This window comes from Gymnogyps californianus, chromosome 5, assembly GCF_018139145.2.
Source record: "Gymnogyps californianus isolate 813 chromosome 5, ASM1813914v2, whole genome shotgun sequence".
NCBI classification, from domain to species: Eukaryota; Metazoa; Chordata; class Aves; order Accipitriformes; family Cathartidae; genus Gymnogyps; species Gymnogyps californianus.
The window spans coordinates 27,630,604-27,656,044 of record NC_059475.1 but is presented as its reverse complement, the minus strand read 5'-3'; the positions used below and the strand labels follow the sequence as shown (position 1 = coordinate 27,656,044).

Here is a 25,441-nt window from a genome sequence, read left to right as displayed (position 1 = left end):
TCTTCTAAGGTTTGGATGCAGAGTCATTCCTCACTTTGACACAAGCGGCCATTTGCTCTCCTTAGAGGAAACTAAGCCTTAACTTAACACAGATGCACAATCACCAAGTCTCCAAAAAAACAATCCCAGGAACTTCAGCTATTTTGACAAAGTTCTACAGATAGAACACGTAAAAGTAACAGAACATGTTTGGCTGTCTCCTACAGCCTCAGATCAAAGAACTAAGTCATGCAAAGCCTCTTAGTGGTTCCTGTTCTGTCTCAAGATTTGAAGGCTCTAATAAACTCTTGGCTCCCCATCTGTTCCATGGGAGAAGATTCTCCTTTTCTTTATTTAACCAGTCTTTTAAATTTGGTTGAGATAGCCTGATGTGTTGAAGGTAGCCTAAAGCATCCTTAATCTTCATAACAGAAATGATAAGACCCATTTGTAGCAATCACTGCTCTAATTATTGATTGAATGACTTAACCTGTTCCTACAGGAAGCCTGAGATGTCTTTGATTGGTAAAGAGTAGGAAGCCACAAAACAGTCTTGTGCTGACAATAGACTCAAGCAAGAGGGCAAGGCAGCATGCACACTTACTCAAAATCTTCAAATTCCAGATCATTTCCCTCTACAGATGGGCTTGAGTTCTCTGAAGTGGAAGAAGAGGAGGAGGAAGAGCGGAGACGGTTTTGTTGGTATCGCATAGAGCGTTGTCGAATACTGTCCCTCCGGGAAAGATACTGGATCATCCTCTGAGCATAATATGCAGCAGGAGACAACCTGAGCAAGAGAGAGATATACAGACACTCGTTACACAAGTACTGAATGACAGTCAGTCCTATTTTTCCTTTTGAGCTCCAAGTGTCAGGACAGTAACAGCATATCACAAAATTGGCTGTTTGCATTTTATCCGTAAGACAGAGTAAATAAAGCAAGCAAGAAGAAGTAATTTTCCCTTTATACGCTACACTTCCACATGATTCCCTTGTTGTGCAAACAGAAGCACTACACAGTACCTATGGACAAAAAGCTTATCCACAGCACAGAGAAGTCTGCTTCTCAGGACTCTTTGGAGCTCAGTGTTTCATTTATTACCAGTTCACACAACTAACCCCAGCAAGCATCCCTGATAAGAATCAGGACCACCCCCAATGTGAACTCTGCCTGCAATGCCAAACAGCAGCAGTGTTCAAATAAACATTGAAGGAAGGTGCTGTTGTTTTGAGGGTACTTACGGAGCACCATAAAGTATCAAGCAGGAGGAAAAAAAAAAAAAAAAGGTTTAACTACTCTGCAATCCAAATGGTAGAGTTTTCATATAGTGGCAATTTCATCTGATCCACTAGATGTATGTTAAGAGGAGCATTAAAAGCCTTGCATCCCACCTGAAAGGAAAACCTTCCTCTGCAATTAACTCTTAATTCTCTCTCATGCATAACTTGGCCTTTGTTTGCATCAGCTATCACATGCCTGTGTTACCTCCTTCCTTGATGCTAGACAGGTAAAAAACACATTCTCTTCCTACCCTGCATATATCCACAGCTCCTAGCATATGCTTTCTGTGACACAGTTACGCAGTATTAAAGTCCAGACACCTCAGATACTTGAATAATCATTTCTTTAGCCTTCTTTGGATTAGGCTTGAACTCTAATTTGGTGGGTAGGAGGGGAGATGACAACAACCCCCCTCAAGTAATTAAACGTTAAGATGTCTATTCCTTTAACTTCTAGCTTCCCACCCCCTCCACCCCCCATTCCATACATGTGTTTGATTTTGTTCTTTTTTATTCAACTGAAGTTACCAGACTGGTACTTCCCAGTGTGATGAAAATATAATTTCATTTCCTGCAAAGGCACCACAGGCAAGAGACCAATAATGGAGAGAGCAGTCCTAATTTTTAGTCTACAAATGAAAGCGTGAACAGTTTCAAACAAAGAAAAATAAAACAAAAAATATCTCAAATGAACAGTGAAGTCCAGGTGATAGTCTAGAGATGAAAATATACTAATTTGCAATCACAAAGAGAGGTGGCCTGTCTGCCTTATAGGAGTGTGTTGTGGTTTAACCCCAGCCAGCAACAAAGCACCACGCAGCCGCTCATTCCTCCCCTCTCCCAGTGCGATGGGGAGGAGGATCGGGGAAAAAAAAAAAAGTAAAACACATGGGTTGAGATAAGAACAGTTTAATAACTAAAGTAAAATAAAATACACTACTAAGAATAATAAAATATAACAATAATTGTAATAAAAAAGAATATAACAAAAAAAACCCCAGAGAAATAAAACCCAAGAAAAGACAAGTGATGCACAATGCAGTTGCTCACCACCCGCTGACCGATGCCCAAGCAGTGATCCGCCCCTCCCAGCCAACTCCCCCCAGTTTTATACTGGGCATGACATTCTACGGTACGGAATACCCCTTTGGCTAGTTCAGGTCAGCTGCCCTGGCCATGCTCCCTCCCAGCCCCTTGCACACCTGCTTGCTGGCAGAGCATGGGAAACTGAACAATCCTTGGCTTCGGATAAGCACTACTTAGCAACAACTAAAACATCACAGTGTTATCAACATCATTCTCACACTAAATCCAAAACACAGCACTGTACCAGCTACTAGGAAGAAAATTAACTCTATCCCAGCCAAAATCAGGACAGAATGCTACCCATCTTCAGAACAGTTTCAAGCTAAATTTGTTTTACAGTGGACCTCACCGTCAGCCATGAAGACTCTTAAGGATACGTTTAACTTCAGTGACCAATACCACACAGTTTCACTGCGTTACACTACAACCAGGGACAAAAATGCAACTCCATAATCATCTCTGATAATATGACTGTTAGAAGACTTTTTATTTTTACTCCCTTCCAGAGCTGTGCTGATTCTATGGAAATGTACTGGGAATAAGATTTTGCTTACATATGGATAAGTTTCACATCCACAACAGCATGAGCAGCAAACAGTCAGACCAGGTCTGATAAGTGCTCTGCTACTATCCCTAAGGTCATATTTCAGTGGAAAACTACATTTAATAGTATTTCTAGAGACTGCTTCCTGGAGCAGCACGAAAAAAAAATGTACTAATTCTTCAAGGGTTAGATTGTATTAATGTTGTTTTGGCTGCAGACACCCATCAAGGGCACTCAATCTCCCATTCCGCCATACATTCAGGGCATATAAGCAAAAGAGAAGGTGGCAAGAAAGAAGGAATTAGAAGTCATGTAGACACAAAGAGAGAGCGTCTTCCCCAAGGTAAACTCCCTGTACCCTACTAGGCTGCCATCTTGGTAAAGAGGCAAGTTTAGGAGAGACTACAGGCTCAGGGGTCTGAAAACTTAGTGAATAAGCAGCAAAAGGGTAAGGGAAACCACACACTCAGTTTGCTTTGGATTCCTCCCGGATCTTTTATGCACTGTTTGATGAATTAAAGCTGTTCATGCTTATATAACGTAGAAGGCTTTGCTGTACAAACACAGCACTTCTCTCTACTCCCCTGAAGACTTAATAGGCCAAGTATAAAAAAGCAAGGCATTACAGCAGTGCACTCATAAATGAGGAGCTGTTCTCTTCTTTGGCCTTTTCCATAAGTCAAAGCCTCTGTGTATGCCTAAAAATAAGTCTACGGCATAATATGTGCACATAGAGAAAGAAAGGAACATGGAAACAAGGCAACACTGGAAAACATGAACAGTGGTCTCAGCAGTCCAGCAGTGTAACCACTGATACTTTTTTCTTTGCTACTATCACACCAAGGGAGAGTTTTACAGAAGAATGTGAAGAATGAGTTTTGCAGACATTCAGTCTTCTCAAATTATGCAGCACATCACAAGAAAAAAAACACAATGATGTTCATTAGAAGAACAAGAAAGAGTAGGCAATAAAGACTGGCCATAATGGATGATGAGATGCCAGATTCAGCTTCCTGACAGCACATGGTATGTAGACTGGATAGACTGTGAAAAAGATTTCCAAAGAGAAGACAAGAAGCTTAAGTCTGATAGACAGAGAGAAAGGTGCGAGGGATAAAATACAGAAGGGCAGGGGAAAAACATATTAAAATCCATAGGCTAAAGAATGAATCTTTGCAGACGAGTCCATGCGGGGGGGGGGGGGGGGGGGGGGGGGGGGGGGGGGGGGGGGGGGGGGCGGGGCGCGGAAATTGTCAAGCTGTATCTGTCTTTGGAATACAGTTATGACATAAATCAGAACCAGAGCTGAGAGCCAGCATAAGAGATTTAGCTGTCCTGGAGGGAGGAGAAGGCTGCAAAGCAGCGTAAGAAACACCAATTAACATTGAACATCACTCTTCAGTTCATTCAGCTATTGAACACAACTGTAAATCAGTCCCTGACCAAAGTTAGTCTACCAGCTGGCTAAACACACACGAGTCACAGCAGGCTGCCTAGTACGTTTATTTCTTCCCTGTGCTTCTAATACGGCAGCGGCAAAACACAGATAGAGGTTATCCAGTAATTCTTAAACCAAGTTTGCGTCCACAGGACAGTAGGCTGTATTTGATAACACCACAGGAGCTAAATTAACCTAGTCTCTGAGGTGACTGGACCCCATTTACTGGAGCAGATGGTTCAGAGGAGGAGAGGCTATGCTGCCACATGACCACCACAGAACAAGATATTGAGTGGGAGAAATGCTGCAGTCCAAAAACCAGAACCAAACAGCTTCTGTCTCATCCAACAACCATGTCATCAAGAAGCAGCGCGTTCTCTAGGCACCCAGTGCTACTGGCTGGCCAGTGAGAAGTGGAACTGAGGGAAGGAAATGTTTTGCTAGCATTAGTCAAGTTCAGGTATCTTACTCTAAATGGCACCATGAGTACTAAAGAGCAAGCTACTACACAGCACAGTGTCCTCAGCTACAGCCAGATATTCAAACCAGCTGTCTGTACTTATGGACAACATGAAAATTTTTTTACACAAAGGCTGCTTCTCTTCACCCTCCCCCATTTTAGTATCTTCTAAGAAAGTAAATTTAAAAAAAAAAAAAAATCACAAGAACATCAACTGGAGAACGTCTAGACCCGTTTCCCTAAGACAGTCACAAGAACTGGTATATCTGCATCCAAGAGCACTATGCTGCTGTGCAGACCCCCAAGTTTCCTAACATTTCAGAAGTAGTGACACCACTCATCAACCCTGCCTTGATGTTCACTGACATTATTACAGCTCACACATCTAAATGTCTCTCAGCCAGCAGACATGTTTTAAAGGGGTTACCTGACTGGTGTCATTAATTTCCTTGGTGATATCTACGGTGGCATACATACCACCAATTCTTGAGCTGAAGGCAATGCTGGTAGCGGACACCAACTTTTGGTTGCTTCCATTCCACTTAAGCCTCCAACTCAAAGGCAACATTTGGCCTGAAGGTCTCTTTCCCAGTAACTTTCTAGCAGCTTAGATATTTTTTCTAGAGACCTACCGACCACATACTTTTGTGATGCTTTAGATATACAGTCTGGGAGCATCTTTCTGAGTATTTCTATTTAAAAAAAAAAAAATTAATATAGGTGTTCTTTGACAGCTTTATTTGATTCCTCTGCAGATTGTTTTTGAGCTCAGTACATATGGAAACTGTGGAGAATGACAGAACAGCCAAGCTGACCTTAGGGAAGTTCAGCAAGGCCACTGAGAAAGACTGCTGCAGTCCACATCAGAATATTCATTCTAAATCTGAGGGAATTTCAAAAAATGTTCTCCCTGCCTCACTCCTGACCTAGGGTATTCAAATAGAGCACCATTACAGACAGTAGATGCAGAAACTAAACTCACACACACACACGCTCTCAAAAATAAATTCTTCAGATCATGCAGTTTAAAAAATAAAAAAAAGGCTCCACTGGAGACAGCTTGGTCTTAAGGAGGTATACGTATTTTTAATATATATTTAAACACACATACACACACAGACATATATAGACATACGTTTATTTCACCTTTTTTCCACTTTTTTATTTAAGAACTTGGGAAAGCCATAACTTTGTTACAACTTATGATGCTACAAAAAAAAAAACTTAAAATGCAATAACACTCCTTTTAATCACATCCCCAATTTCTAACAAGTTAAAGGGACAGTTAAAAACACCCTTTAGCCTAGCATACCAGTAAGGTTTATGGAGGAAGACTCTAATCTTACCCCACTCAAACTTCTAGCTTGTGCTGATTATGCATCTATGAATCTCATCCTCTGAAAAGGACAGTGACGCTTACTAGAACAAATTAACCATCTTAGAAGAAGTTTCAACACTGGACTTTTCTTCCAAAGCTCCTTATAAACTCAAGCTACTATAGCTTCTACCACAACGTAAAAACAATTGAACTGTCACATGAAGAGCATCATATCAGTTCAAAAATGGCTTCAAGTAGAAAAATATTTTTTACAATGCTCCTTATGCTAGGAAATGTCTCAGGCATTGATCCCTTTTCATACATTTTATTGAGCTTCACCATAGCAGAGATCTGACAGAAGGAAGAAAAAAGGATTCAGTAACCTAGGCAGGCCCTCCTCCTTTTCTTTTTTAAAAGGCAGCTCCCAGAGAGCCAGAATCAGTTCTTACAATCTCTGCTCAATAAATCTGCCTGCTTTGGATTACGCATTCCAGAAATAAGGAATGGTGCACTTCCAGCCATTTAGCAGCTCTTGGCATTCATAAATTGACCTGAATGTAGTAATACCTTTTAATTAACATTTGTAAAATATCATTTTCATCTTTCCAGGTAAATCAATCCCTTTTACCTGTCATTTAATCAATTGCCATTTAGAAAGCTTTTACATTTATCAGCATCATTCTGACATGCAGCTGCCAAGACCTTCTGCAGCTACCTAGGTTGGTTTCCCAATGACCTTACATATAGGTAGCACACTCCACCTTACTTTCACCTCACTACAAACAGTTTTATTTATATCATTGCTAAGCCTTTGAATTATCTTTATAAAGCAACTTTCTTCACAATAAATGGAAAAAAAGCCTAATATAAGATTTCACTTCTACAAGGCTTTACCTACAGAGATAGTTAGCAAGGAGTTATTTACCAGCATAATTATACTGTCTGGCCCGTTTGCAACATAGCCTTTTATTTCAGAACTTATACATAGAACATCATCTGTATAAAAAATGTAGATTTTGTTGTTAATGATGTAAAAAAGAACGAGATTGAAAAAACAAACCAACAAACCTCCTTCAGCAACTTAGATATTTAATTTTCATACACTGGTATTCCTGTACTCTCCTTTATGATAAATCCTAGTAGCCTTCAATTCAGATAGCTATGCCAGAGGTTCCCTAAGAGGCTAAATCAGATATATTTTACATTTACTGAATTTTCCTCATTCATAGCTTTGTTAAATCCATCTAAAGAAAGCTTATTTGTCACAATTTATTCTTCGAAAGCTCCCAAAGCTGCTTGCTGTTCACTATTCTATCATTTCTTTTGACAGAGTCTGTGGGTCACATTATCCCATCTGTTGCTTTCCTAATACACCAAGTAGAAACTGCAAAGATCACTCCTTTCCATTTTTTATAACTCTGCCATGTTTGCTTTTTCTAGTCCTCTGAAACACTCCCACTTCTTCTGGAGATTAAGCAGCACTACAGGTGTTTCTATGTCTAATGTCAATGATTCATGACTCTTCAGAAATAACTGTCAGTATTTTGTTCTTAGTTAAGTATACATAACATCCTGGTTATTCTCTCTCTCTCATACGGATACATTTATGGAGACATTCTATTCTTCCAAGCACGCTGTCTGCTCACACCAGCTCCTAACTGCCTTTACTGCATTCTCCCTTACTCCTGAACAGACTATTTTTTTCTTCAATTTATTCAAAAGAGATTTTGAATTTATTGATATCATCTCATTTACTGTTGGACCTGCTTGCCACCTAGTGTTCTCCATCCCAAATGATTTCAAGAATCCTTATGTGCTTACTTCAACAGCAATTTCTTCCTCTTTTCCTCATTCTCTCCCAGACTTAAAAGCATCTTCTCATTTGGTTTGCACCCTGCCCCCATGGCAAGTCATTGAGGAGGAGATGGGCCCAATATTAGAACCATTCCCAAAGGATTCAGTGAGTTATACCGAAGTCATGCTTTTGCCTATGAAACTTAAATGCCTTTAGATTGCATTTAGCTCTTACCTGGCTGGATCTGGGTAGATTGGATGTTCCCGGGACCCTGCTCCATCGTAGCGAGATAATGAAATGAGGGAAGACTCCAGCAACCTCCTAGAAAGGAAAAACAAATACCTAAGTCAAAGACCATTCAGGAACATCCCCCCTATTGATGCCCTACTTTCTGAAACCTCTTAAGACTATTTCCATCATCAGTGCAGAGAATTCTGCAACATACTGAACCACTCACTGATGGCATAAGTGTTTTCACCACATAGCTATTCAAAGCGTAATATTCTCACTGCACAGGAGAAAGAACACCTCAAGTAAGAAAGAAGAGTCGACCCAAACCCACTTCCAAGTTTCAAGAGAAAGATGCAGATGCTACTTCTCCTTTGGAGACAAGCCATCCCAATTTGTCAGGTCCATAAACACTAACGCTGCATTGGCCATCTGTCAAATTCTTACCTACTCAAAGGTGGCTACACAGGGAATGGGCCAAGGAGCACGGGACAAAGAACACACCTCGACATGTGGACTTTAAGGGCTCTGCTGGTGTTTATTCACAGTAAGCTATTCAATCTTAGTCTCAAGGCTCAGGAGGAGAGGTTTTCAGCTACAAAAACCAACGTTTGTTTCCTCTGTATCTAAATCAGCCACAGGGAGAGACACCAAATATTCACTCAAAAAGTAAATGTATGCAAATGCAGCCAGACAGCTTGAATACGTGAGAAGAGAGTCTGAGTCAGGAAGGCAGTATATAGCAGGAACATGTCCTCCACCCTGGCTTCTACGTGCACCTCTATCTAGCTTCTTGTCATAAAGCAGAGGATGACATTGTTTCAAGACTGACTCATTCAAGCCTGTTGCAGCCATTAGATTAACACAAGAGAGATGATTTGGGGCGGGTGTGGAAAGTGGAAAAATCAACTGCCAAAGTTCATAAGGCTGCTGAGTTCCTTTTCAAGTCTTTTTGCCTCGGAACTCCTGCTAAGTTTTGTTTTCCAGTCTTTGTAACTTAATGAAAACTGTTGTGGCTTGAAAGCCAAACAGGTCCAACACCACATCTGTTCTGTTCACCCCCCCACACAACTGGCGAGAAAGATTTGAACCTATCAGTCTTAGCCCCACACTCCTAATTCACAGTTAGCATTTGCAATGCAGGACAGCAAGCGTCAACACAGGCAGCAGGAAGAAGGACCAGATATAATCCACGCCCAACTTCGCATTTCTAGCCAGACAGACAGTAGAAATGCAAATGGCCCATGTTTTTTCCAGCAGCAGCCCCCCCATCAGGATCTCAAGACAACTTTTCACTGCCTTCCAGCAATTAAAAAAAAAAAAAATTACTTCAATTTTACATTATAAATCTAGAATACAGAAAACAGCAAGAAATCGCACCAGTTACTTGGAAAGGCATGTGTCAGCTCGAGAGACTCAGTACTTTCTGCAAAGCACTGGGACTCTACAGAAGGCAAGAAATCCTGTCCGCTCTGGCATGAAGTTGCTTGGCAACCATTTGTCTTATTCAAGAACAGTTATTAAATCTCTTAAACTTTGAGATTAATTAATTCCCCAGGTTATTGAGTCAAAAGCTCTAACCTTCAACACTGCTAGATATTAGGAATCCCTTGGCTCCGCAGAAAGTTATCATACTTCAATCCCGCCTTACCAAACCCTCTCTCCTGCTCCAAATATGTAAGTCAATATATGCAAAAGCAGCTAATCAGAACAAACGGTGCAACAGCTTTATGATGCATACCTGAAGTCCTATACCTATGAGGTATACCTCATATCACCTGCATCATATATAAACTGCTTTTACTCGTTCTGGGGGGAAAGGTAGACAGATTAAAATTAGCAGAAGGGATATTCTACCTATTCAGTCAGCTAACCCCTTTCTAAACCACTTCCTCAGAGTTCAGAGACTGGGTTACTGCCACTGCAATGCCAATATGCTTTTTAGAAGTCTGCTCTTCGGAGCTGCTTATGCAGAGCACTCTAAAAAGAGCAGTTTGCAAGCAGCCTGGATGTGCTGAGGCTGCCACCCTACTGCACCATCCTGCCTAATCACTGGACTTAATTGGGGAGAAAGAGCTCCCACAGCACACAGATCCTGGCAGGGCCACAACCCTAGAAACAGCAGCTGCCTCCTTACAGATGTGAGCAACCTACACACAACACAAGTGGCTTGTTTGATGCCATTTCCCTGCAATGCCTACAGTGTTCTGATAACGTGCACACACACAAATAATCATCAAACTCATCATCCCTGTCAAAAGTCTTGGCGCCTATACACTACACATGCCACCCTCTTTCCCAGCCTTTCAGGGTCTATTCACTAAGTGACACAGCAAAATCAGAGCCGCAAGGGAAGATGACCAGTACGTGCTGCATGGCCCAGCAGGCTCTGTTACAAAGGAGTCTCCAGGTATTCTCCAGTCATATTTCTCTTCTCACTGTTGGAAAGGCTGGCAATTGCCTAAGAGCATTGACTTAGAGGGACCACCTTCAGAAAGCAGCCAGCAGCTGCGCTGAAGGAAATCAAAAAGTCTACCAACCAGAGGACACCAGAAGGGTGTGGAAGCAGGAGCAGGGCACATCGTAATAACTTGGTGTGGGTCTGCCAGGAGTCCCTCTGCTTGACTTGGGAATAGCCCTTCGAGGAATCTACAGTTCTCACCACATCCCATCTGATCCTTGAAATAAATACTTGACGAGCCTTGCTCTACCAGGTACCTGGCACCTCAGATGAGAACTGATATGTGTTACTTCAGTTGCCTGAGCCACAGGATGGCCAGGTACCCAGGCAAACAAACTTCCTATAGGGTTCATGGCCCTGTCATTTTACCTGAAAAACCTGCAACTGCACCCCATGAAGCAACGGGAGCTGCTGCTGCTTTAGGAGCACCTCCTTCACCAGGACGGCTCCCTAGGAAGACCAGTAGTTACGGGGTTGTGGAGAGCAGGATGACAAACGCACTCCATTAAACACACTCCCCAGGACACTGCGCTGGGCTGCACTGTCCAAGTTGAACAGTCTCAGCTCATATGGCCTTTCCAGCAGAGCCTTTCAAGCCTGCCAAGGCCGAACTCAGCCCCTGTACCCTCTCACACTGAGGCACACAAGCCACTTACTAGGGCCACATTCAGATCAGATGGACAAAGATAATTCAGTTAACAGTAACTGCTAAAAGCTATAGCTGATTTTAAGCCTGATTGGTAGTTCTTAATTGTCCTACAACTGTGCCCTCTCAGATCACAGAGCAATGAACAGGTGGATATAAATACATATAGTAGACAAAAAAACAAAACAAGGCAATATGCAGTCTCATGAGATCCAGACGGACCATCTCCGTGCTTAATGCTCCAGAGAATAACAGTATCTGTACTGAAACCAGAGTACTAAACACAAATAAAATCTATTATTTAACTAACTCATTCTAGACTGAGCCCTTGAGGCCCAAGTTACAGATCCAAATGCATCTGGTACTGACAAATGGGTTCAATAATAGATACACTGCTATAACCATCAATAAAGTGTCCCATCTGTGACACTACCAGTGTAACGTACTGTCCCCCAGAAAGGCGCAGATAAATGTTTTTGAAGTAAGTCATGCTGCACTCTATCAAGTCTTAGGTGCCATATTCATAGCTTTTGCCACCCAAAGTCCCAGAAGAGACACAGACCATTTGTTTTCAGTAAGTTCAAAGTGTAAGGTAGCCCAAAATCCTACCACGGTAAATGCTGAGGTTGGGAGCAATTCTGTTAAGGAGGATAAACATAATCCATGGATGAATAGAAGCAGCTCTGTTAAAGGGAACTGCTAGCCACTAAACATGTAAGTTTCCAACAGAGAAGCATGCAAAGAGAGAACAGAAATGCATATTGCTTGCATCTCCTTTTGAAACATTTCAGTAGATCATGCTTGACTCCTGAATCCTTTCTGGAGCTTATAGCACCCTCTTCCTCTCCCACACCCCCCATTTTTGCTACCCATATATATAACAGGCTAACACTAGGCTCTGTGGAAACAATTGCTCCACTATCTCTGTCTAGACAATATGAAGTTGTCACAAATGACATCTAAAGTACAATTAGCAGAGAAACTGCAATTTCCACTCTCCTCCCCCGCTCACCAGGAAAAAAAAAAAAAAAAAAATATCACACATTATCATCCTCCAGATTGTCAGTCAATGCCGCAATGATGAAGATTAACTCTGCTCACCCCGAGAGATGCTTCTGGCCCAGCTTGCTAAAACAGGAGGAGGGGGACTGTAGTTTTTTGTTGGTTTATTTTTTTATTAAAACTACTACAAGAAGATATAAATTGCCTCTGTTCAGCAGCACTGAGATCTCAGCAGACTCGTTTTCTGTGAGACATCAGTAGCTATGGAACTGCCGCTCAACACTCACTCTCTTACCTTGGGTCTGCAAACAGCAGCAATCACTAGCGAGGGGGTAAGGAAGCAAGGTCCAAGTTACAGGACAGCTTTAGACAAGAGAGAGAGAAAGAGAGCGTGCACACACACAAGACACTACAAGCAGAAAAGGGAAATTTCTCAGGAATGAGGCAGCTGAATGCCAGAAGCTGCAGCTTGAGGGGGAAAGAGTCATTAAGAAACCTCCTCACAGCACGTCAGCCATTGGACTATACCCACACTCTCCCCACGGGGGCGAGGATCACCACCAAAGCCTCTTGGGACAGAGTGATTCATCTCGGCAGGCTTTGAGAAGATACTTAAATGCAGCAAATTTAACTTCTCAGTAGCAGTTTCTAAGGATATGCAATTCCTACACCACATCTTACATCTGCTGTCACCGCACGCGCATTACTGAGTAGCGCTACTGCAAGCGACACTGCGGGAAGGGCTTTCCTCCCCATCCATAAGGGAGGCGCTAACAAACAGCACTGAGGCTTAGTTTCCTCTAAAATCAAAAGGGTGTTCAGTCAGCCGCCATCCTCCTAAGCTGCTGCTGCACACCAACAACCAGAGTAAACCAGTAAAATGAAGCACTCTAAGGACAGCAAGCACACCTACCCCTCCCATAGTCCCAGCCTTCAGCTATGAAGGGAGCTTATGACAGAGCAATTCATAGTTATCCTTTGAGGCAGAAGTATATTGACAACTCTGGCAGCTTCTGTGAGTTCCCTCTTCTGGTTTTGTATCTTCCCTGGAAAGGCTTTTATACTCCCTATTGCCCATTTGGAAGTGAAATTACCACACTAGTTCATACTACATCCCTTTTTCAGCCCTCTGATTTACAGCCAGCAGTCAGTTCTCCTGAGCACTCGTCCCTACAGATGTGCTCCTGTAGTTCCTCACATGAATGTAAAGAATAGCAACAGTTTAAAACTAGATTCCCTTCAGTCATCTTCCTCTTACAGCAAGGCAATGTTTAACCTAACGATAACATGAAAGCCGAAGCATGAAGACAGCTGAATGTTCTCCAGCTGCCCAATAACACTGCTACTCTCCCTCAAATCCTAAGCTCAATTATTAACTGTTAACAAGCCCAATTCAGTCTTGGAGATCACTTATAGCCTCAATAAAACACTAGAAAACTATTCTAAACAAAAATCTCAACCAACCCAATCCACTGGCTTTGGTTTTTTTCCCCTTCCCTTTTCTCAGAAGAATAGGGAAAAATTATTTCAGACATCTCTGTATTGTGTTGCCTACCTTCTAAGAGCACATCGTAATCATGTAGGCAGAAACCATCAAGCATTTTGTTCCATAGCTTCATTTTCCATAAAAGTGTTGTAGTTCTTGTCAAACAGAAAAACGCTATTGCTATCACCAGTTTCATATTCAAGCTTAAAATAAAAAAAGCAATCAGTATGCAGTTCTAAAGATTGCCTGAAAAGATGATTTCTAAAATTAAGTCCTTAACATGATACCTCTAAACTAACATTTCTAGACTGTTTCAGCTTTCACATGGCTATGGTTTGACATATTTAGCCTGGCACCAAGCTTGAATTAAGACAGGTCAGAAGCAGATGATTAGAAGAAAAGAAACAGTCAAACAAAACAGTCAAACTTTTAAGACAGTTGTAACCATCTACAAGAGATAAATACCCTGAGAACTCCACTACTGATGAAAACCTCAACACTCACTTTTGCAGTTCTCTGAGTTAGCTCCTCTATCCCCTTGTTCACATCTTTACCATACAACTCATCCTCTGTGAGGAACGAGAGTTGGTGGCTGCCTTTCTTATGAGTATCCAAGCCCTTTAGGCATTCTTTTCATCACCTTTTTTTTTTTTTTAAAGTTATTCCACATAACGAACACCCTTTGCAAGAAAATTTCCTTTCCTTAGGGAAAGCAGTGACAGCAAAGATGCAATACATGATCACAGATACGTTCCAAATGTGGCCTTTGTAGAACATTTTGGCCTGTTTGTGAGAAAGAACTTGTGCTAACTCTGAAGGGCAACCAGGGACAGAGAAGACATCCTTCCCAGATGGAAGTGTGGGGTTGTCAGAGAAGCAGGTTTGATATACGACAAAAGTTATCACAAAAAACATTCTTCCCCCTTCACTGATTCTGGGCAAGAATCCTGTAGAAAACAAGCTGTAAGGATTTCTCAGTCAGAAAACAGACAGCACATCAGGTCTTCAGCCAGGATGGGAAGGAGTACATTTGGGAAAGAGTACAGGTAAAAGGAGCACAGTTACACAAAACAAAGAACTGTAGGTAAGAGTTCAAACAGCAGAAACAAGCATTGGGATTTGAGTTCTCCTAATCACAAGGCAGGGAGCAGAGTTTCAAGAAGAACATGGTTAACCCTTTAAAGTTTACCTTCTTCAGTTTAACTAGAAAGTAATACCACATGATGAATTGTGCTATTACTGCATCTCTGCTCTTGGACTAGGAACTTCAACTTCCATTTACCACTTGACGCTGCAGGACCTACACAGCACCTGTGGAGCTCATCATAGGGAAGGTCAATGGCTCTGAGGAAAATGACAGATTTTTTTAAGTGGGCCCAAGGTCACACTGTTAATCTATTACTTCACCTGCTGACAAAGGCCATGCATCAGAACAAAAGATGAGCGAGCATTATGCAGAGGTCCTCATCATACAGCACCCAGGGAATGATTAATGCATTATTTCAACAGGCAAGAGGAAGCACACATCCGTGACAGACATTAAAAGGGTCAAGAGCAGCTATGGCAGCATTGATTAGTTTGGCAACAACTCCAACACGAAAAGAACGATGAAAGATCTTGCACTTTCATTTTGCAGGGGCAAAACTTGAGGGGTGGGGAGGGGAGAAGAAATATATATCAGCTCAAGCTACCGCATGTGCTATTTTGCTCTACAGTGGCAGTTTTATACCAGTGGTCAGAATGGGGCAGGCACCTCAGCCAAGCTGAAGACAGACATCGCATTCCTCCACCTAGACCCTTAACAACGTGCGATTATATCAGAAATTCAGCTAGAGGGCATCGGTTCCTAGTCATCATGGTTATGATAAAAGGCTTGAAAGCATGGCCAGAACATAGCCAACACACTGAACTCCCTCAAGCCTGCAGACAACTTTACTCTTCTAAGGGCTCTTCTACCTACCTTCATATGTATAATGTCTGCTTCAAATTCTCCTTGTTCTGGGAGTTCCCAACACCACAGATTGTGTGGACAGCAGAAATCTCTGCTTACCCACGCACGCAGAACTGCGTCAGCTTCTGGGATAATTACATAGGGCTCCTGCTTCTCCATAGGGAACTGAAGAGGAGGTGTCTTTCCTGAGGGGGCAGAAGCCGTACTGTTATCTCCATAGGCTTCTAAGGCTACAAAAACAGAGGTCTCACCACACATCAATCACTTCCTTTAAAATGCTCTTGTTCAGGCTGGAGTCATGAAGAGAGTCAGGTCAACAGATGACTGGCAGGGCAGTTCAGCCACTTACCCCAGCCCTCCCACTTCAGGAAGACAGGGGAATGATTTGATACTAATGCATTTCAAGCAGAAAAATGAGTCAGTTTCCTGGCAGATAATGAACTCTGTTTATTCACAGCCTTCAGTTCCAGCAGGTGCTTTCTCAAGAAGAGCAAGGGAGGGGGTCAGTTACATCATCACACAAACAGCCATTTGGCACAATCAGTTAAATATGTATGTGGGAAATGTTTAAAATGCATGTTAGCTATTCAACAGACCAGAACGGCTCAAGTGGAGAAATCTAGAGTCATCACTATTTTGGTTACAGTTGTATTACTGAGTCAGACCACAGGTCCCTCTCTCTCCTCTTGCTCCAGGCCCAGAGAGTAGATGTGTGCTGCTGTACTGCAAGTTCTCCAGCCCAGATTCTGTAATAAGGAGCAAATAATTGGATGAGGGCACTTTGTCCCCAGGCACACTGTGCTGTGTGCATTTATAAAGAGCGTGAAGAATGAGTGCACGCACACAATATATGTAAGTGACTGCACATCTAATGATTAAGGGCTTGTATTAGCATAAGAGGCACACTATACTGCCAGCATCTCCAGCTCCTCCCCACACTCATGAAAGCTACAGAGAGCTCTTAGTTGAGCAAGCAGGCCTGAAATAGAAGGTCTGAGGGCCTGCCCATAACTTGTTTCTTGGCAAAAGGAAAACAAAACCAAAAGAAAAGAGATTATTTTAACATTACTTATCTGAAGCCAGACAACAAGCCCTAGGAATCACAGCTAGATAGTTTAAGCATGTCAAAGACCACCATTAATCATAAGTTGGGCATCATCCCCTAGACAGAATACTACACGCACGTGAACTCAATGCACATAAGTAAAAAATGGGAACAGAAGCAACTGTTGCAGGTCAAGTGAGTTTGTCTGGACATGCTGCCCACCCTGCAGCACTTGGATCAGAAGGCTGCAGGGAAGCCATGTGCAGACAGCACAGGAGACAGCCAGCCTAACAAAGGACAGCTTTCAAGAGAGGGAACCTATTCACGCTTCCTCCCTGTCTGTAGGAAAGCTGAGAACGGATATGTTTTATGGTATCCTCAAATAGCTATGTGTTTGAAGTCAGTTGTCTTTCAACTTCTAAGCAATCTGTGTTTACCTAAGATCTTTGTTGTATGGTCATCTCATACAGGCCTTCCTCAAAAAAACCAACCAACCAAACAAACAACAAACAAACACCAAACACCCTAAAAACCAAACAACCCACCCAACTCTAGATCTCATTACTCCTCAGTAGAAGCAAAAAAGTAAGCCAGTTTGGAAGCATGTACCTCTTCCATCCTCATTAAGAAACATCACTGGAATCCAATTTCAACAAGCTCCCTTGCTGCCATGCTGGAGCAGGTGAATACAAAGCAAAGACCCAGAACAATCCCATAGACAGACACGCCTGTAGGGAAACAGGTCTCTGTTTCCTGGAGATTGCAGAGAAACAAAGTTTGCCTATTTCTTTTTTAGGTGAACTCCTCATTGCTAGGCCTGGACTACCAAAAAAGAGGAGGGAGAAGGGCAGCGGTTCAACAGGGGAAACACCATGAAGGTATTTGAGAAAGCAGAGTTATTTCTATACCTGCTTAATTTGCAAGCCAGGCTGCTGCAAGAGTAACATGGGGAAAAGAATCCCTTTTTGTGTGCTACAGTCATTGCTGTATATTTAAATTCAGGCCAAGAAAAAGAAAAGAAGGCTTAAGCCTTTGCAAGTTTGGTGAAGACTGCACATGCTCAGCTTTCCGAAGTACTGGGGGAAGCTCGGCAGCAGGGAGTGACCTCTATTAGTCACTGCAAGAGGGAAAGCATAAGGCATCATTTTTTCCCCCCACCAACTCTCAGTAATGAAGTAAAAGGGCTCCAGCAACCTTACATTATTCTTAAATCAGGAAACCAGCAAAGGCAGGGGGAGGAACATCTGTGCAAGAAAACAGGCACCTCTTTCACTTGTTCTTCTACGTAACAACAAGCAGCACATTCAAGAGCTCAAACTTCTACATCAGTAAAACAAAGTCTTTCCTGCCCACACAGAAACAGCAGGCTCGGTCTGGAAAAAACCACAAAGCTGGAAGGGTGGCAGCAATAACCTCCGAGCTCACATAGACATCAACTGACCATTTAAATATCATGGCAGCCTCTCCTACAGTTCAGGCTGTGTTTACATTCTCATGATAAAGCTAATCGGTATTTTCCATTTTTAGAAAAGGCCATACAAACAATACTTGCCAAGTTTGCCCACAGCCTGCACATCTCACCCATAAACACAGCTAATTATCATGCCTAAATGTTCATGTCACCTTCAGATTATCACTTCACTTTATGTTCAGCACTGACAAATTAGGTCTTCGTTCATTCCTATGCGTTCAGGCTAACATTTCCAGAAATCGTTCCCCCACCCCACCGTTTTGGCCTTCTCCCCTCAAGCACCTCTTCCAAACCACAAACCTGAAGCTCTTGTCTCTCCTTGCAAATCCCTTCGTAACTTCTATTTACTTCACTGTTCCTCACCAACTACTGAGATATTACTTATCTCTATCACCATCATTTTCAAGAATTGTAACAAGCATCTTTGGAATTATTTCTTACCAAGCCTGAAAACAGCACAGCATAAACTTTTCCAAAACCATCACACTACACATGGAAGCTACAAGGTTTGCCAGAAAATCCTTCTTTCCATAGCACAGGTAAGGTCCAGACACCATAAGTCTAAACAAAATGCTGAGCCCAAACTACAAATGCCAGGACTCTAGGCTAGCAAGGTTTCCACAAGTAACAGGCCTGAACATAAGGGGTGGGGAGAAATGATATTGGATAGGTCCATTCAGATTTGGCACAGGCCACATTCCCACTGATCTGCAGTCTGAGCAGCCAGCACTGTACTGCTGCCTCTCTTCTCCACAGCTCAGAGGTGTGCCCTCCTCCTGCTCAAGTCCCCCTTCTGCAGTGAACTCAACACATCGCTGCTGCAATAGATATTAAATACTTGAATAAGCAAGCCACACCTGCTGTAAGCAATTAGGAAAAAAATAGTAACAACGCGGGTTTTGTGAAATAAGAAACAAAACAAGATGGAATACACTAGGTATGTGTTCTGTCTCCACCACAAGACGCATTTTGTAGCTTTAGGTATGGCAATTCCCTCCTGCTTTAGTTCCCTCGCCAAAAAAAAAAAGTAAAGGGAGTAGCGCTACCCTCTTCTCTTATTTTGATGGTAAATTTCAGTCACAGAACTGTCTCCTAGTAGGCAACTCTGTACCCAGGGCAGGGGACAAGGAAGTGTTCTGGTTGTTTTGTTTTTAAGGCTAGGATATGAGTGACATGCACCTTTTCATTCAGTGCTTTACACAGTGAGAAAGCTACCAGAAGCCAATATATGCAGAGACCTGAACAGCCTGGTGATTTAAATCAAAAACCAGAGCAGCACATCAGAAGCTCAGGCTCCAGCACGAACTCAAGAACAAGCTGTAAAAGTGACTGCACTCTTTTCCATTTTACATACAGCACTCACCAATGCTGGGCAGGAATGGGGGTGTTCCTACCCTGTCAATCTACTTTAACCACAGACTGGTCCCAGTTTGATGACAAGTCAACATCATATCTACAATTTAGAACCAGAAGAGGCCATGAGTAAGCCATGCCTGTTTGCACCAGAAAAAAACCAACCCAAACATATTCACAGCCTTCTTATGGAAAAGCCCAAAAATTTAGGTAATAGCTCAAGGCATACGTGAACAAGAAAATAAACACAGCCCCGTGGAAAAGGTGACCTCCCAGACTCCAGTCAGCATCTGCCAAGCATTCCTCCAGAAAATAAGCCCCATATTAGGGAAGTCTTCCGAGGATGGATGAGTAACCATTTAAATGCAAACAAAACCTTTGAGAAGGCAGACTGCAAAGAAAGGTCTGCTCCAGGCTTGGCAGGCAATGAGCCAGAAGTGAGATGAATTCTCCAAAGTTGGCGAGGTCCTTTACAGCTCTAACTCATGGGTATTTGCATATCAGAAAAACAAAATACCTGCCTCACCTCAGATCCACATCTATCACTTTCAAACCCTTACAAAAGCCAAGAGGATAAGCTCCTCCCTTGCTTGCATTCAGTATCAGAGCCATTTCCCCTCTGGATCCCCATTCACGCCTTTCCCCAAACACTGAAGAACTTGCAAATGTATGGTAACTAAGGAGGTAAGCTGCGATTTAGGACTGGGGGGCGTGTCCTCAAGCTACCTTGTTTTCTTTATACAAGAACTCAGAAACTTTCTGGTTCCGCAAGGAGACGGTGAAAGCAAGGAGCAGAAGCAACATTACCCCCTTGTGGCAGCAAAGCAATATGGAAATAAGTTCTCAGAAATTCAAAGGGGAACAGACTAGGTGTTTCTTTTCATACCTGCTGTAAGTATGGAGAGCTATGTGCTGCCAGAAAGGCCATCAAGACTGAAGAGAGACGTGATATGAACTGCCCAGGCAGGTGAGAACAGTACCACTGCTTCCACCCTGCTGCACCTGGTGTTATGTCAGGCCTCTACATGCCTGACAAGAGCAGGGCACAAAGGTCCACATTTGGCTAACAAGCGAAACCACAGGTAGAGCATTTAAACTTTTCTAAGGGAAAAACAACACAGCCAAACTCACTTGCAACGTATAGCACTGACACCCGGATCACATTCACAATCCTATATATAGCTTTCTCAACCAGGCTGAGTGCAGCATAATCTTAGCTCAGGAAAAAAGACTGGGTTCACGTCGCATAGGAAGATGCGGGCACGAGGGACCACAGTCGTCAGACAAGAGCTGAAAAAATGAAAGACAGAAATTTGACCCTGGACCTTGTTACATGGTTCCAGGGAAGCTGGTCTGCACGTGTCACTTGTGCACAGTGCATCCAACAGACCAACACACATCAACAAGCAATGCCTGTAGTAAGCTGTGCAACTTCGGCAGGTCAATTATTTGCACAGCACTGTGGACTCTGCACTTTCATACATGCACAAACAAAATAAAGAAGTTTATACAAGTGTCCCCAGACAATACAAACTCCCCCACCTCACATACACTCCTTCCTACCTGTGTGCATGGCAAAACCATCACCCAGGACAGGTCAAAAGACTTCTCAGATTTTCAGATAACTTCAATAGTCTACCTTGTCTGCCAAACTAAATAGATGAGGCAAGGTGAAAACATGCATTCATAAGACACAGGCACAGAAGTTACTCATACCACAGCCTACAGAATTTGACCTCTGGAATGAGTGCAATGGAGTGGTTAGAGAAGTTTAACATAATTGCCAGACAAAGCTTCTTAATGGAAGAATAAGGATAATAAGCGTTTCCTCATGAAACACAGGTTTCACGCAAACCTGCCTGGCAATACGACAGGGCTCATCCTTCATTTGCAGTAATTCATTCAAATCTCTAGTCAAAATAGACAGGTAAACAATATCAGAAATGCCCCCTTAGTATATTATGAGCAGCTAAATCTTGAATGCGTAGAGGACAAGTTTCCCTTTGTATATCTTCCTTTTCCCCCTTTCTAGGGATTGTTTCACAGGATAAGGTTTGAAATATGTCAACAGGGACACACATGGCACTACTTACTCTTTGCAGCCATTCTAGAAAGACTGTGGCCTGGGGTAACATGCCAGAACTCAGAAACAACACTAGATTTAAAACCAGAGGATTTTCTTTTTTGTGAAATAACACATTAGTTCTGTAGATATCACTTGTGTCATATTAAAATAGCCAAAGAGGTGGCATTTGAAGATCTGGATCAGTTTTATTAGTCAGCACTGCACTGTACCTGTCATTAACTGATGAGCTGAAATATATTTCAGTGGAGACCACTGCTAGGATTCTATATATCTTTTTCTTAAGAAGGTGGCACTAGCTCCTCTCAAACAAGCAGCTGACTGGAAGAATCCTCTTTCATTGCCTGTTCAACTTTTCATTATCAACCTGAATTGGCCCACGCAGCAACAACGGCTTAAAGTACTTAGAGGATCTTTTCCCTCACTAAGATTACAGTAATAACACAATGATTCCTCAACCCATTTTTTAATTAACAGGAAGTTACAGAAAAATTAAACTAGCTATCATCTGTTGCTCAGTTATCTTTCCTTCATCCAGATCTTGCCAATAGCTTCTGTCACCAATTTTATGCAGCACATTTCACATGGCAACTTCAGGGATTTCTAAGGCTCTTTTCACTTTGATGTTGGAAGTGAGGCAAAGATAGATCCACAGGGGAAAAAACCTTACATTTGAATTAATGAGATCAGCCTGGAGAACCTCAGAAAAGCTGAAGCTCAGTCTCACCAACTTCTGCTTAAGGTAGACCATAAACCTTCCCCAATTTCATACCTCACTGACACAGCTTCAAGAAGCACACAGCTCAACGCCCATGCTGCTTTGAGGCCAAGCTGAATATGACAGGACTGCTGTACTGCCGAGGCTCCCAGTGACAAGTTCCTCCTAATAGAGGTGCCAGAGCTGTTAGTCAGGAATAGCTTCATTACATGCTTATTAATGCCTTCGTGATTAGCCCAAGATAATTAGCGCAGCACCATTAGAAAGAGCAGAATTCTCTCCCTACCCAGCTGACACAGCTGCATCAACAGAATTCAAAGAACAGCCTTCATTAAACTACCTATTAACTTAATTGACCCTCTATGGCAATGTCTTCCCAGCAACCTACTTCTCAACCAGGCAACACAGGTCAAGGAATGGATCCTGCCCATGGACAGGGAATGAGAATATACACACAGTTTCCAGATGCAATTTTTAGCTTAAGTTTTTCAGCTAGCCTTTGAATACAGAGCTCAGTTGCCCGATGAGGACATCTAATGGAGAGACAAAGAAGAACAGAATATAAGACAGGTTACAAGCAAATACATGGATGTTCAACGCCAAGAACTAACCTGAGGTCCACAGGCACAAAATTACATTGATTGAAAGTGTGTATGCAGTTATCGACTTGTACCCTCAGGCCTGAAGGCTTACCCTCCCCTCTTCTATTTCCCCAGCACTTTCAGCATTACATAGCTTACATCTCATGACCCTTAGCCACCATCTTTGCACGCTTCTGGCAGCTGCAAAGGTTAATAGACATTTTGGACTCTGCTGTGCAGGAGTGGTTCCAGTACTTCCCATTGTGGAAGCACAGCCTAGGTCTGGGAGACAAGAAGGCTGGATGTGAGGATGTTCATTCTATGCAAAAATTAGGTAAGTGGGTGCTTGCTGACTTGTTACTGCTCTATAAGGAAAAATGTAACAGCTAATTTGAGAAGGGCAGAACATTACACCTGCAGGATACAGCTATCCCACATGCAGGGTTCCTTTCAAGGGGAAAGATTTCATAAAGCTCCCAAGTCCACTCAATGTGTTTAACAGGAAAGGAAATGAAGTTTTACTTCAAGGAAATTGCCATGAGCTTTTAATACCAGACTGCTCACTGCTTCCAACTTCCTTACCTCAGTACTCCACAGTTATCTTAACTTCAGTTAGAAGGGAAGCAGAAACTCCTGCCATGCCTGTTCTTCAGAAAGGTCTGATAACAGAAGCAGGAGACTGGGAAAACAAAAGAGTCCCTATGAGCTTCTCAGCAACCTCTGCCAGAAGGGTTTCACTAAAGGTTTCATCTTACAGGAATTCCTCTGGAATTAAGCTCATGCATCAAACTACACACTCCAAATTAATGCCTCAGCAAAAAGCACCTGTTTGCACAGGCAACCAGGTAGGCAACTAACCCTGCACAGATACTACAGCCACTGAGCAGTCAGCAGCAACCACCATGGGCGACAGGCAAAGTGACCCAGAGATTTAGTCACAGGACTCCAGCTGTTAGACAGCAACCCGTACCGCTCCTGCACGCTGGGGTGGACCGAGTTATATGCCTCAGGGCATTTTTAAATTATACAACTCCCACAGAACAGATCATATCTACAGATCCCACCACACCTCATTGTCCAAATATGTGCCAACTGCCTGATCAACAAAAAGGTTATTTGCCCCCGTTATTTCTGACACTACAGTGACTCGGCCCAGAGAACAAGCTACACAGTGGAGATGACATGAGCATGTACAGCTATTTCAAAAGAAAGATAATGCAAGACTTACTCAAGTGCCATTTTAAAGCTAAATTTGTCAGCTCCTTCTTACCTCTCTGCCCTTTAATAGGGGACTAGAGGATAACTGATTTAAATTAAAGGCAGGTTAAGTTCAGGCCCAAGAAAGAAGTAGTTACCATGTAACCATCTTCAGACTCTTTTTATGGCAGGCTGTAAAAAAAAAAAAAAAACAAAACTGGGGCAAGGACTTAGAAGCAGATGAATAATTTCATGACCACCACTGCTTATTTGCTATGCAACTACAGCAACAAGAAAGGCAGCCACTGTTCCAGCCTGAGTATAATCAGCTTATCTGCAGGAAGAAGGAAAGAATTCCCTTTCCTCAGGCACTCCTGTGTACACAGCCTCCTCAGTCAGTTACATCTGCATCCAATCTGGAAACTTTGCTTTCCTACAGCACAAAGCATCCATTTCCAAGAAACAGCAAGACTGGACCTTTCCTCTGACAAGAGCACAAATCACTTGACAGAGAGGATGTCAAACTGAAACCCAGTAGAGAAACCCTATCCAAAGTATCAATGTAGCTGAATTGTCCATACAAGCCAGTGGAGACACTTTCACACAAAGCACAGGTCCTTCCTGGTGCAAGTTCGATTTGGCTCATTCTGTTTCTTGTAACACATCTGAAGTATAAAAAAAAAAAAAAAAAAATCCTTCCAAAAGAGAATCACCTTCTTAAAAAAAGAATACAGCAGAGTCTAAAATTTTCAGTGATCAGCATGCCCCCAACCAGCTCACCCTAGATTCGGGTCAATGGGAGCCACTTTCAAAACTTACCTCTTTATCAAAGGCAAGCAAACTCCATGGGTTTGACCAAACAGTTGCAACTAAGGTATATGCCCAAACCACTGACACGGCGCTTTGACTTTTTTTGCCCTATATGGCAACACTAAGGAAATGATTGTTAACCCTTCCAACTTAACAACTACAACTTTAACAAGACACAGCATTCAAGAAAGCAATTCTCGCTACTCGTGCCCAATTTTCCACACCTACCCTGGGCAGATTCTCTGTGTGCAGCATGTGTGTGGTATGGGGCACAAAGGACAACGTAGCACATCCTGTGTTCCCACCCTTCTGCAGTGTCTGGGAAACACCAGGAGCACAGTTCACCCCAGAGATCTGCTGCCAGAGCCCATCCTTTTGCCTGTCTATACTATCATCCTCCTTTCCCATTGAGAGGTCTGGTCTCTGTCCTTACAATCTTCAGAACCTATCTGCAGCATGACAATGGCAGCTATAAAAGACCATCGATACGTCTCTATTTACATCTACA

At 42.6% G+C, this 25,441-nt stretch overlaps 1 protein-coding gene across 6 annotated transcripts in view; it reads right to left on the bottom strand.

Annotated features, from left to right (window-relative positions):
- AMBRA1 (autophagy and beclin 1 regulator 1) overlaps positions 1 to 25,441 on the bottom strand; it is a 139,062-nt gene that overhangs the window by 97,252 nt on the left and 16,369 nt on the right. For all 6 annotated transcript variants that reach the window (XM_050897085.1, XM_050897088.1, XM_050897090.1 and 3 more), the window contains 2 exons: positions 8,136 to 8,222; positions 584 to 766 (listed from right to left, as the gene is read on the bottom strand). In XM_050897085.1, coding sequence (XP_050753042.1) covers positions 584 to 766; positions 8,136 to 8,222 — 270 coding nt within the window. The remainder of the gene's footprint in view (positions 1 to 583; positions 767 to 8,135; positions 8,223 to 25,441) is intronic.